The sequence below is a fragment of the Nyctereutes procyonoides genome, unplaced genomic scaffold, assembly GCF_905146905.1.
Source record: "Nyctereutes procyonoides isolate TBG_1078 unplaced genomic scaffold, NYPRO_anot_genome, whole genome shotgun sequence".
NCBI classification, from domain to species: Eukaryota; Metazoa; Chordata; class Mammalia; order Carnivora; family Canidae; genus Nyctereutes; species Nyctereutes procyonoides.
This window is the reverse complement of record NW_026575135.1, coordinates 11,910,492-11,923,499: the sequence shown is the minus strand read 5'-3', so window position 1 is coordinate 11,923,499 and position 13,008 is coordinate 11,910,492. Positions and strand designations below refer to the sequence as shown.

General features: G+C 48.5%; 1 protein-coding gene across 8 annotated transcripts in view; it reads left to right on the top strand.

Annotated features, from left to right (window-relative positions):
* ZNF462 (zinc finger protein 462) overlaps positions 1-13,008 on the top strand; it is a 133,920-nt gene that overhangs the window by 47,325 nt on the left and 73,587 nt on the right. For all 8 annotated transcript variants that reach the window (XR_008661374.1, XR_008661375.1, XM_055301577.1 and 5 more), the window contains exons 2-3: positions 6,265-6,514; positions 7,064-12,675. Coding sequence is in view for 6 of the 8 variants with exons in the window: in XM_055301577.1 (XP_055157552.1) it covers positions 6,295-6,514; positions 7,064-12,675 (5,832 nt within the window). In the remaining 2 variants the exon portion in view is untranslated. The remainder of the gene's footprint in view (positions 1-6,264; positions 6,515-7,063; positions 12,676-13,008) is intronic.

The following is a 13,008-nucleotide window of genomic DNA, read 5'->3' as shown; positions in this document are numbered from 1 at the left end:
CAAGGAGAATATTGTCAAGACGCTTCTCAGAATTCGAGTTTATCTAGTGAACTGCAGGTTCCCCTTTACAGACAATGAAGTCTAAAGCTACTGAGATACCACCCTGCTTCCTCCCTTTCTTTTCTAGTCCCTTCTCTCCTCTTTTATCTCCTTGTTCAAATCACACGCTTCCTTTTCTAAGGACAGGAGAGCTGGCAGGCTGCCGATTGGCCTGTTGGCCTCAATTAGCCTTATATCATTGCAAAGGAATGCATGAATTCTCCAGAAGGTATGTACTATCTCTTTCTGTGTTAGACACTCACTACCTGCTTTCATAACAGGTCACTCAGCCAGAATTGCTTCTTATTTACATATCTGACAGTTTTTTAGTCACTTAGATTACATCCCTGGATGCTCATCTCATTTTAATGGTGATCCCAGAGGCATCTGTTAGGAAATATTACTCAACATGCCCCATAATACTTGAAAACTTTATACAGAGCAAAGCTAAAACAAGAGATCACCTGAAAAGTACCATCGTTGGCCAGAAAGCGAGTGGGCTATTAATCTGCAGATTGTCTGCCTCAGACTTGTGCTGGTATAGAGGGTCCACAGATGGACCAGGCTGACCACATACAACAGAGGCTGCGTGCATTGGCAGGACTCAGAGTCTCCTGGTATTTCTCTGCTAGTATTTAAATTCAGTCTCATATTGGGGGTTACATATGTGATCGCAAATTAATCCTTTCTCTTCTGAAAATTTGGTTTTGAAGAACAGCTGTGTCTCCCTTCTGAATTCCTTAATTATTTATCCTCCCTGATATGTTAAACCTTTCATTAGTGTGGTGAATTGCCAAGAGTACACAGAACTGCTTAGATCATGTGGCAAACAGTATAAACATTTGATAGGACATTTGAAGACACCACATGGCGAGCCAGGATCTGTAGTGGTACTGAATGCTGCAGGATCGATGGAGGTACCTTGTTGTCAGAAGTTCTTTGTTGGTTTATTTTGCTGGTTTGTTTATTTATTTATTTCATTATTATTATTATTATTATTATTATTATTATTATTATTTTAACTAAACTTGGGAGGAGTACATAAATCATTTGAACTTACTTGGAAGGGGCTGATTCTGCTCTAATAGACGGAGTCCCTGTCAAATTCAGAGTGCACGTGTTCATTTCTGAGATAACATTAAATCAGTAAAATTAATTATTTCAGATATATATAGAGAGAGAGAAAAAGAGAGAGAGAAAGAGAAAGAAGTATTTATTCTACATTTGTATTTGTCAGTTTGATCCTGCAACTACTGTTCCTGTCAAAGGAAGTTTCACCCCAATTTCTCAGTCCAGTCCTGTTTGGAAAGATGCTTTAAATGATGTTCAAATTACTAGAACTCCCACTTGGACCGTGACAAGGGTAAGTGATAAGTAGCGATGTAAAACACCCCTTGTCTTAAGAGTAGCAACCCGCGTTCACAAGTGGATGAGTTAGTGGTCCCCCCGCCCCCCTTTTTTTATCCTCAGCATGAAAATTCTTCCTTCCTCCCAAACCCCATGGCAGTGCTGGGGCTCACAGCGAGAAATGCTAACCTCCTAACACCTCACGGCTCTTTGACCTCATCCTACCAGCTGTTTCCGACCCACAGATACATTTGGAGAATGATCTTTACGTTCCTGATGTTTCTGTTTTTCTAGCTGAACTATTCCAGAGTTTATGCATTCCACTACCAGTCCTTGGATAATTGGTTTTTCCATTCATTGGAAAGTAAGAAAAGCACAAACAACAGGTGCTAACTAAAACCTTTTATTAGAATTGTGATTCAGGAGAACTGGGGAGCTCAGTGCCTTATAAATGAAACTAGGTTTCTGGAGTGGACAGAGGAAAAGCACCTTATGGTGTTTCTGGTTCTATTTCTCAAAGGCTTTGAAGGTTATAATTAGTTGCTGCTGAATCCCTGTGGCTGTGGGGCTTCACAGCTTTATTTCTGGTCTGCAGTCCTTCAGTCAGAGAACAGGTTCGATCCAGGCAAGGCCTGTGTGTTTTAATTTGGGCACTTCCTGGAGACAGTTGGGACTTTGACTTGAAGACCATGTTTATGCAAGCTTAGAGAACAGTGTTCGCCAAGCTGCCCTGGGCGAGGGTTGATGGTGGCCGGGTCGTGAGAACACTGTGAACCATCAAGGGTGCCTCCCCCTCTCCAGGTACGTCTGGGCTGTGAGCTGGAAGGATAGGCCAAGAAACTGCGGATTGTCCTCTTTCACCTTCATTGAGGCATGATGGCCCCCTGGGATTCTGAGCCCAGAAACGGGGTGCGCAGGCAATGTAAGCGGAAGAGCAACCTGTGTCCATGCGTTCTACCTTTCCCCTTTCTCATGTGTATATTCCAGATCTTGAGCAAGATCCCTGGGCTTTCTTTAAATATGTCCTCAAGAGTTTGTCAGTATATGGAAATTGGATTTAGGGTTTCTCATCAAAACCCCACCTTTTAGAAATGGAAATGGAAAAACCCAACCACCAGTAATAAGTAGTATTGAAGAGCAATGAATAGTTTGAATGGTCTAGGGGTTTCGTGGGTGCATGTTAAGAGGACTGATCATGTCAGGCAATAGGGTATTCATTGAGCAGGTCTCCTCCAGGGTGGTATTTAGAGCTAGTCCTCGATGCCAGTTTGACCTTGAGGAGCCTGGGAATACTGCTGGGGGTGGGGGATGGGGGGTGTAGGACACCGGGGTGCTTGTTTGATTTGTAGACTCACCCCATGACCTTCTGGAATAGCATTTCTTTTTAGTTAGTTTCCGAAGCTTCCTCTTCTGCTTTTGATTTTGCTGATTGGGTCAGTGCAGGGGGTGGGGGAAAGTATTGCTAATCTCATTATGACAGTATTTTTAAATGAAGTAAGGAGATAGGAGATCAAGGCTTTTAGCTTTAAATAATAATTTTGTAGCAGATCAGTGTCTAGATGAGTCTTTTAGGGTTGCTGCTCTTTCTAGGTGGATGAGGCAGTCAGACATGCAGAGCTTATTTCTCCTTTTTTTTTTTTCCTTGTCGAGGGTTTCCTCAGAGGATTACCATCTGCTGTGAAAACATACTCCGGTTGATGGATGGGTCATCCTTGGGTCCGGCTTATTTGTCTCTGTCCTCCCCCATTCCCTTCTTCTCCTGTTCTCACTTCTTGCACGTGTGCGCATCCTCGGTCTCATAAACACATCGAGTTTCTGTTTCTTTGATTGTTTAGGCCATGCTGGAAATTTCTGCTTTCTTCTTCAGTCAGCGTCTTCAGGAGAAATGTGTACACAAAGGCAAAATGGCTTTCAAAGGAGGCTCCGTCCTCCTTTCTGTGCTTGGTACAGGCATCAGATTGAAGGCCATTCAGCTGTACCTGACGCTGGTTCTCTCAGCAGCCTGGAGATTAACCTCTTCTAAGGCTCTGAGCTATTTTTGAGGTAGAGACTGCAACAACATTAAAGCTAGAACCCATTAGGAAATCACTTTCATCATCTCTTCTTTTTCCAAATCAGTGGGGTTTTTTTTTTTTTCCTGATCTCATGACCCTTTAATCTCCTTTGTAGCAGAACAAGGAGACTGTTGGTGTGTGTTTGCATCCAGCGAAGTTAGAATCCTTGATAACAGCTTCCGAAGACACCAAGATATTAGAGAACTGCGTAGAGAGATGAATTTCATGTCTGGGTGGATGACTTAATGCTGAAGGTGCCCTGCTTTCCTCGTGCAGAACCATAATTTTTGTTGATGTTGTGCAAACCAGGCTCAAAATTTCCAAAAGACACACAGCAGAAAGCCTTTTGTTGCATTATTTCTAAAGGCTTGAAGTTTTGAAGGGAAGAGATTTTGTTTTCCTCTCGGGCTACACAATGGAGCTTTCAGAGAACCTCTTTTAAAAGGAATAGCTACAGCCTTTGTGTTGAAGGGTGTGTCTGTTGGCAGGGTCTGCTGATGCAGACAGACTGGCTGGTGATTAACAAAGGTCATTAGACTTTGGAATCTGGCAAGCAGAGTCGGATGGTATGTCTTCTTGTGTGTGGAAGGACGACTCCCAAGAAGCCAAGGCATTCTGAAGGTCCCCCCAGCCCACCCCCAAAATCCTGCTGTGGAACAACAGGGGTCTGGTCCAGGATCGTCCTGCAATAACCAGTGCTCTGCTGGGACTAACGAACAAGCTTATCAATCATGGGATAAAAGAACCTTCGGAGATCTTGGTGAATGGCATTTGAGGAGGAGAAAGGTGCTGCTTTTCGGGAAGCAATGAAAACAGTTCATGCTTTGTTGGGAGGAGAAGAGCATAGGAGGAGCCCAGCCTGTTCTTCTACTGCTCATTTCTGATCGTCAGCCTAGCAGAATCCCAGAGAAGCCATGTTGTGCACGGAGGAGAAGCTCTGAGCTAAAATGGCTGCTCCTAAAGCTCAGAGGGACTAGGGCAGCTTAGTGAGTCTTAGAGCTTCAGTGACGCAGGAGCTCCTATCTCTTGAAAGTGTGATAAACACATTCAGCAGAGCTGTGGCTTGTTTGGCTGAGATGAAAGGGCTAGGCTTGGGGGGATGGGGAGTGCACACTGGATGATCTGCTTTTTTCTGCGAAGTGTTCTAAATGCAGGAGTCGTCTGCACCATGGAAAAATTTGTTTTCAGGTCTAATGGACTGTGCGAAAGGAGAAGTGGGGTGGGGCCTCAGTGACTGCTGTAATTTGATCCAGAGCTGATAGCAACCTCTTCCACACAATTTGGGTTGGTGCTTAGGCATAAAAGCTTGTGTATCTCGAATATTGAGACTTAGTTAGCTGAAAAGACTCTGGTGCACAGTTCAGTGTTTATTGAAAAAGGATAAATTGCTGGGTGAAAGAAGAGGAGGTAAATATCTGTGTCTCACTCTGCAAGCTCAGGCTGTCCAGAGCTGGACTTGCCAGAAGTTATTTTAGCAGGCTATCAGCAGGAGCATTCTTTCATAGAAAATCCGCTCGCAATGGCTCCCTTTCTCTACGTTGACCTATTACTAGACGTTGTTCCTCCTGCAGAAACAATTTACCTTTTGCCACGAAAGTATGGAAAGTTGCTGGGCCATAAAAGTATAGGAAGATTTGGCCAAGGCTTTAGTTCTTGGACATCTGGTTCTAGATTACAGTGACTCAGTAGAGTTTGCGGTGAGCTCAATGAAGTAACTCCCCGATTAAGATAATAACCGGGTATCTCAACTCAAGATATGTGTTAAGATGGGACAGACTACACCTCCTAATACATTTTTAACTGCTTCATGGTGAGCCTCTCCGTTGAGTTGGTGTGAAGCTATCTATGTCTTACAATCACACAGTGAAAAGAACAGAGTGCTGGGCAAGTTGTGCTTTATTCTGTGGTAGGTTTACAGCTTTTTGCGTGCAAGTGTACACTTCACGTTTGAGAAGGGGAGATGTAGGAAAAGAGAGAGTCATGCCCTAGCAGCCCCTCTTGAGAACTGTGTGTGATACCTTAATATGTAAATCCAGGTACCAAGGTGCAACTTTAAACTAGAAACTGGACTGTCATCTGAAGTTGGTTATTGGAGAATCTCATGAGAAATAGTTTATGACCTAATTAGGTTGGAGAAGCTGTTAGGTTATAATTGGTAGGTACTAAAAGGTAAAATGACCATTTAGCTTATGAAACACATACACATGCACACAACTAAACTGGTGAAAGGAAGAAAGAGGCGTACCCCAATATCAGTTATTAGAATAATAAAAGGTGTAATAAAAGCTCTCTCTACCACCAGTCCAGGATTCAATACTGTTTCACCATTTGGTGATGAAACATCAATGTTCTAATGTTAAAACAGCTAATAAAGACTGAAATCTGTCCTTTTTTTTTTTCTGTGCAGACATCCTCTTTACTCCTGAGAAGGTTCTAGTTCAAAAGAAAAATGGGTCCAAGGCAGAATCAAAGTCAATATCAACTTACCAAGAAATTTGAATTCAGTCAAGAAATTCAGAAACTACTAAAACTTTTGAACTGTTAAGGGTTTCCTTGACAAATGGCTTTTGAAGATGTATTTATATCAAACTGGAAAATGTTTATCTGGGTGCCCCCCATCCCCTTCTTTGAAGTTATGAACTCAAGGACATTATCCCTATTATGTCTGGTTGCATTCCTTTGGCCGGTGTTCCAACTGGCAAAGTTCAGGAAGAGAAATCTGCCGATACTAGAAATTCTTCCGTTAATGGACTCGTAGCCCCATTGACTTGGGATATGCAAATAGTGCATTTCTTTAGATGCTTTGTTCTGATTTCTGTCACAGGTTCCTAATGTGAGAAGGTAGGCCCGGATCATGGAGGTGCTTCAGTGTGATGGCTGTGACTTCAGGGCCCCATCTTACGAAGATCTCAAGGCGCACATTCAGGATGTCCACACGGCATTTCTGCAGCCAACTGATGTTGCTGAAGACAATGCTAACGAGCCACGATCCGGGTCCATGAATGCCAGTAATCAGACAGAGGTGGAGTATTCTTCTATAAAGGACGAATTTGCAATTGCAGAGGATCTATCAGGTAAATCTTTACCGAATCTTGGCACACCTGATATTATTTTACCGCCCTCCTCAAGCTGTAGCCTGTAGCTGTGACTCTCGATACGTGTGGCTTCTTCAGAGTTTCTTGCCCTTTGCAAGCCATTTTTGTGGTTTGAGCATCATGTTTCTCTTCTTAAGCGTCCTAGGTTATTGTCCTTTTCGGCTTCCTTACGTCTCTTAGTTTCCTTTCAATTTGGAGAACAGGATAGTGTCTTGCAGAATTCTGGAATGAATGTCGCAGTGTGTGAAACGTGTCTTTTTATAGCCGTAGGGCGCATTTAGTAGGAGATGAGGTGAGTATTGTTCCTAAAGCCGAATGCTCCATCTTCATCTGTGAGAAGCGATACGTGGATGTTCATTACTGCTTCATTAATACTCTTCAGGGCCTCATCTTGAGACGTTAGGCCTTTTGAATGTGATGTTTATTAATGAAGAATAATTGAAAAGAAAAATTGATTTGCATGATGAAATTTCTTAATTCGCTTTTGTTTGCTTTTCTGTTCTCACTTACCTTACACTTCCTCTTTAGGTCAAAATGCAACTGCGTTGGGGACCGGAAGCTACTACGGCCACAGTCCTGGATATTACGGTCAGCATATTGCCCCTAATCCCAAACCAACCAACAAGTTTTTTCAATGCAAGTTCTGCGTACGCTACTTCAGGTCAAAAAACCTCCTCATTGAACACACAAGGAAGGTCCACGGAGCTCAAGCTGAAGGGAGTTCAGTGGGACCCCCTGTTCCCGGATCCTTAAATTATAATATCATGATGCACGAGGGGTTTGGAAAGGTCTTCTCTTGCCAGTTTTGCACGTACAAGTCACCGAGGAGGGCAAGAATAATTAAGCATCAGAAGATGTATCACAAGAACAATTTGAAGGAGACCACTGCTGCCCTGCCTGCCCCCGCTCCAATGCCAGACCCCGTGGTCCCACCCGTGTCCCTGCAGGACCCCTGTAAGGAACTGCCCGCAGAGGTCGTGGAGCGCAGCATCTTAGAGTCCATGGTCAAGCCTTTGACCAAGTCTCGAGGCAACTTTTGCTGTGAGTGGTGCAGCTACCAGACCCCCCGCCGAGAACGCTGGTGTGACCACATGATGAAGAAGCATCGCAGCATGGTCAAGATCCTTTCCAGCCTCCGACAGCAGCAAGAAGGGACGAACCTCCCTGATGTGCAGAACAAAAGCGCCCCCAGCCCCACTTCCAATTCCACCTATCTGTCCATGAATGCTGCAAGCCGGGAGATGCCCAGCGCTAACGTCTCCAACTTTCGGGGCTCCATCAGCAACTCCATCATGAGACCCAATTCTTCGTCCGCTTCCAAGTTTTCACCCGTGTCTTACCCTCCGATGAAGCCGAAGTCCCCTCACAACTCTGGCCTAGTTAACTTGGCAGAGCGATCGCGTTATGGAATAGCTGACATGACCAATTCCTCTGCTGACCTGGAAACTAACAGCATGCTGAACGACTCCAGTTCTGATGAAGAGCTGAACGAGATAGACAGCGAGAATGGCTTGAATGTGATGGATCACCAGACATCGGGCATGTCTGCAGAGCAGCTGATGGGCTCAGATGGCAACAAGCTGTTGGAGACCAAGGGGATTCCGTTTAGAAGGTTCATGAATAGGTTCCAGTGCCCCTTTTGTCCCTTCCTCACTATGCATCGACGTAGCATCTCCCGTCACATAGAAAACATCCACCTGTCCGGAAAGACCGCTGTCTACAAATGTGACGAATGTCCGTTTACTTGCAAGAGCTCGTTAAAACTCGGGGCTCACAAGCAGTGTCACACGGGTACGACGTCAGATTGGGATGCTGTGAACTCCCAGAGCGAAAGCATTTCTTCACTGAATGAAGGCGTTGTGTCTTACGAGAGCCCAAGCATCAATGGCAGAAAGTCAGGAGTCCTGTTGGATCCCTTGCAGCAGCAACAGCCGCCGCCGCCGCCCCCACCGCCACCGCCGCCTCCGTCTCAGCCACAGCCACCACAGCTCCAGCCACCACACCAGGTGCCACCCCAGCCGCAGCCCCAGCCCCCACCGACGCAGCAGCCCCAGCCCCCTGTGCAAGCCCCGCCCCTGCACCCTTACAAATGCACCATGTGTAATTACTCCACCACGACTCTGAAAGGGCTACGGGTCCATCAGCAGCACAAACACTCGTTCTGCGACAACTTGCCAAAATTCGAGGGGCAGCCCTCAAGCCTGCCGTTGGAGAGTGAGACAGACAGCCACCCCTCTTCCAGCAACACTGTGAAGAAAAGTCAGACCTCAATTCTTGGGTTGTCCTCCAAGAACAATTTTGTAGCTAAGGCCTCTAGGAAGCTCGCTAATGACTTTCCCCTCGATTTATCGCCCGTGAAGAAGAGAACGAGGATCGACGAGATAGCCAGCAACCTGCAAAGCAAAATCAACCAGACAAAACAGCAGGAGGACGCGGTGATCAACGTGGAGGACGACGAGGAGGAAGAGGAAGACAATGAAGTGGAGATAGAGGTTGAGTTGGACAGGGAGGAAGAGCCAACAGAGCCAGTCATGGAGGTGTCCGCTTCCTTTTCGGCCCAGCAGATTTGGGCGAGAGACGCCGGCGAGCCCCCGAAGGAGCCCAACTTCAGAAGCGTCGCCCACGATTACAACGCCACCAACGGGGCTGAGATTGAGCTCACCCTTTCTGAAGACGAAGAGGATTATTACGGCTCCTCGACAAACATGAAAGATCACCAAGTTTCCAACGCTGCTCTGCTGAACACCCAGACTCCCATCTATGGAACCGAGCACAGTAACGAGAACACGGACTTTGGTGACTCTGGAAGGCTTTACTATTGCAAACACTGTGACTTTAACAACAAATCTGCTCGGAGCGTCAGCACCCACTACCAACGAATGCACCCGTACATTAAGTTCAGCTTTAGGTACATCTTGGATCCCAATGATCACAGTGCGGTGTACAGGTGCCTGGAATGCTACATTGATTACACCAACTTTGAAGACCTGCAGCAGCATTACGGCGAACACCACCCAGAAGCCATGAATGTACTCAACTTTGACCATTCGGACCTGATCTACCGGTGTCGGTTTTGTTCCTACACGAGCCCGAATGTCAGAAGCCTGATGCCACATTACCAAAGAATGCATCCCACGGTTAAGATTAACAACGCGATGATATTTTCCAGCTATGTCGTGGAGCAGCAGGAAGGGCTGAATACGGAATCCCAGACGCTGAGGGAGATTCTGAATTCGGCCCCCAAGAGCCTGGCGACTTCCACTCCCGTGGCTCGCGGTGGCGGTCTGCCAGCTACGTTTAATAAAAACACTCCTTCAAAGACCTTTACTCCAGAATGTGAAAATCAGAAGGACCCCTCAGTTAACACTGTTGTCGTTTACGATTGCGACGTTTGCTCGTTCGCAAGCCCCAACATGCATTCTGTCTTGGTTCATTATCAGAAGAAACACCCGGAAGAAAAGGCTTCCTACTTTAGGATCCAGAAAACCATGCGAATGGTGTCTGTGGACAGGGGCTCTGCCCTTTCTCAATTATCATTTGAGGTGGGTGCTCCAATGTCTCCCAAAATGTCCAACATGGGTTCCCCACCCCCCCCACCACCCCCGCCACCAGACCTCAGTACTGAGCTTTACTACTGCAAACACTGTTCCTACAGTAATCGGTCAGTTGTGGGAGTGCTTGTCCACTACCAGAAAAGACACCCAGAGATAAAGGTCACTGCCAAATATATCAGGCAGGCTCCTCCCACAGCTGCAATGATGAGGGGGTCCGAGGGGCCCCAAGGCTCCCCTCGGCCACCTGCCCCCATGCAGCAGCTGACCCGAAGCAGCTCTGAGAGAGACGGCCCTCCCGCCGAGAATGAGATGTTCTTTTGCCAGCACTGTGATTACGGGAACCGGACGGTCAAAGGTGTCCTCATTCACTATCAGAAGAAGCACCGAGACTTCAAGGCCAATGCAGATGTGATTCGGCAGCACACGGCCACCATCCGAAGCCTCTGTGACCGCAACCAGAAGAAGCCTGCCGGTTGTGTGCTTGTCGCCCCCTCGAACATGGAGAGGGATAAAGCTAAGCTGCGAGCGCTCAAGTGTAGGCAGTGCTCGTATACCTCCCCCTACTTCTATGCACTGAGGAAGCATATCAAGAAAGACCACCCTGCCCTGAAGGCCACAGTCACGTCCATCATGCGGTGGGCATTTCTAGATGGCTTGATAGAAGCTGGCTACCACTGTGAGTGGTGCATCTATTCCCACACAGAGCCCAACGGTTTGCTCCTGCATTACCAAAGGAGGCATCCAGAGCATTATGTTGACTATACTTACATGGCTACCAAACTCTGGGCTGGGCCAGACCCGTCCCCCCCCTCTCTCGCAATGCCCGTGGAAGCCAAAACGTACAGGTGCAGAGACTGTGTTTTTGAAGCCATGTCCATCTGGGACATCACCAATCACTACCAGGCGTTCCATCCCTGGGCCATGAATGGTGATGAGTCGGTGCTGCTGGATATCATCAAGGAGAAAGATGCCATTGAGAACCCCCTCCCCTCCTCCGAAGAGCTGGTGGGTCCTGTGAATTGTGAAAACAGCATGCCCGCTCCACTGCCCGAGCAGGACGCCGAATGCCCAGAGGATGCGAGGCTGTCCCCAGAGAAAAGCATCCAGCTGGCTTCTGCCAACCCGGCCATATCCTCCACCCCGTACCAGTGCACGGTGTGCCAGTCCGAGTATAACAACCTGCACGGCCTTCTCACCCATTATGGGAAGAAGCACCCCGGCATGAAGGTGAAGGCTGCCGACTTTGCCCAGGACATCGACATTAACCCCGGCGCCGTTTACAAATGCAGGCATTGCCCGTACATCAACACCCGCATCCACGGCGTCCTGACCCACTACCAGAAGCGACACCCGTCCATCAAGGTGACCGCCGAGGACTTTGTGCACGACGTGGAGCAGTCGGCCGACATAGCCCAGAACGACGTGGAGGAGACGAGCAGGATCTTCAAGCAAGGCTACGGCGCCTACCGTTGCAAACTGTGTCCGTACACGCACGGCACGCTGGAGAAGCTCAAAATCCACTACGAGAAGTACCACAATCAGCCTGAATTCGATGTCTTTTCCCAGTCGCCCCCGAAGCTGCCGGTCTCCCTCGAGCCCGAGATAACCACTGAAGTGAGCCCCTCCCAGGTCTCCGTCACCGAGGAGGACGTGGGAGAGGAGCCCGTGTCCACGTCTCACTTCTCTACCTCGCACCTGGTCTCCCACACTGTGTTCCGGTGCCAGCTCTGCAAGTACTTCTGCTCCACGAGGAAGGGGATCGCCAGGCACTACCGCATCAAGCACAACAACGTCCGCGCCCAGCCGGAGGGCAAGAACAACCTCTTCAAGTGCGCCCTGTGCGCCTACACCAACCCCATCCGCAAAGGGCTGGCGGCCCACTACCAGAAGCGCCACGACATCGACGCCTACTACACCCACTGCCTGGCAGCCTCCCGGACCATCAGCGACAAGCCCAACAAGGTGATCATCCCGTCCCCGCCCAAGGACGACTCCCCACAGCTCAGCGAGGAGCTCCGGCGGGCCGTGGAGAAGAAAAAGTGCTCGCTCTGCTCCTTCCAGTCCTTCAGCAAGAAGGGCATCGTGTCCCATTACATGAAGCGCCACCCGGGGGTGTTCCCCAAGAAGCAGCACGCCAGCAAGCTGGGAGGCTACTTCACGGCCGTCTACGCCGACGAGCACGAGAAGCCGGTGCTGATGGAAGAGGAAGACCGAGGCAGCTTCGAGAAAGCCGAGGTGGAGGGAAGCGAAGCGCAGGAGATGGAGTGGCTCCCGTTCCGCTGCATCAAGTGCTTCAAGCTGTCCTTCAGCACGGCGGAGCTGCTGTGCATGCATTACACTGACCACCACAGCCGGGACCTGAAGAGGGACTTCGTCATTCTGGCCAGCGGCCCCCGCTTGCAGAACCCCGCCTACCAGTGCAAGCACTGTGATAGCAAACTGCAAAGCACAGCGGAGCTGACCTCACACTTGAACATTCACAATGAGGAATTCCAGAAGCGTGCCAAACGTCAGGAGAGGAGGAAACAGCTTTTGAGCAAGCAGAAATATGCAGATGGTGCTTTTGCAGATTTCAAACAAGAGAGGGTAAGGATATGTTTTGATTTCCCTTCCCCCAGGAGGCCTCTCATCACTGGTGCCCACATGCACTTCTTCGTTGCCAGCCAAACTGCTACAGGCTTCCTAGCGACTTAGCTTGCCAGAGAGCTCAATAAGTCAATTAAACATTTCGAGCTTGATTATCCCCCGTTCTATGCTCGCCCTTCTCCACGGCCCCGCTCCCCTTGCCTCCCGCTCCCGCCCCCCACCCCAGGCCCCCCCGGGGGCGGGGGGAGGGTTGGGGTGGTTTCTCTGTATTTCCTTCTGCCGAGTAGCCTTATGTGAGGCCTAGGTGCACGACAACGCTCGCTCTCTTTCTAA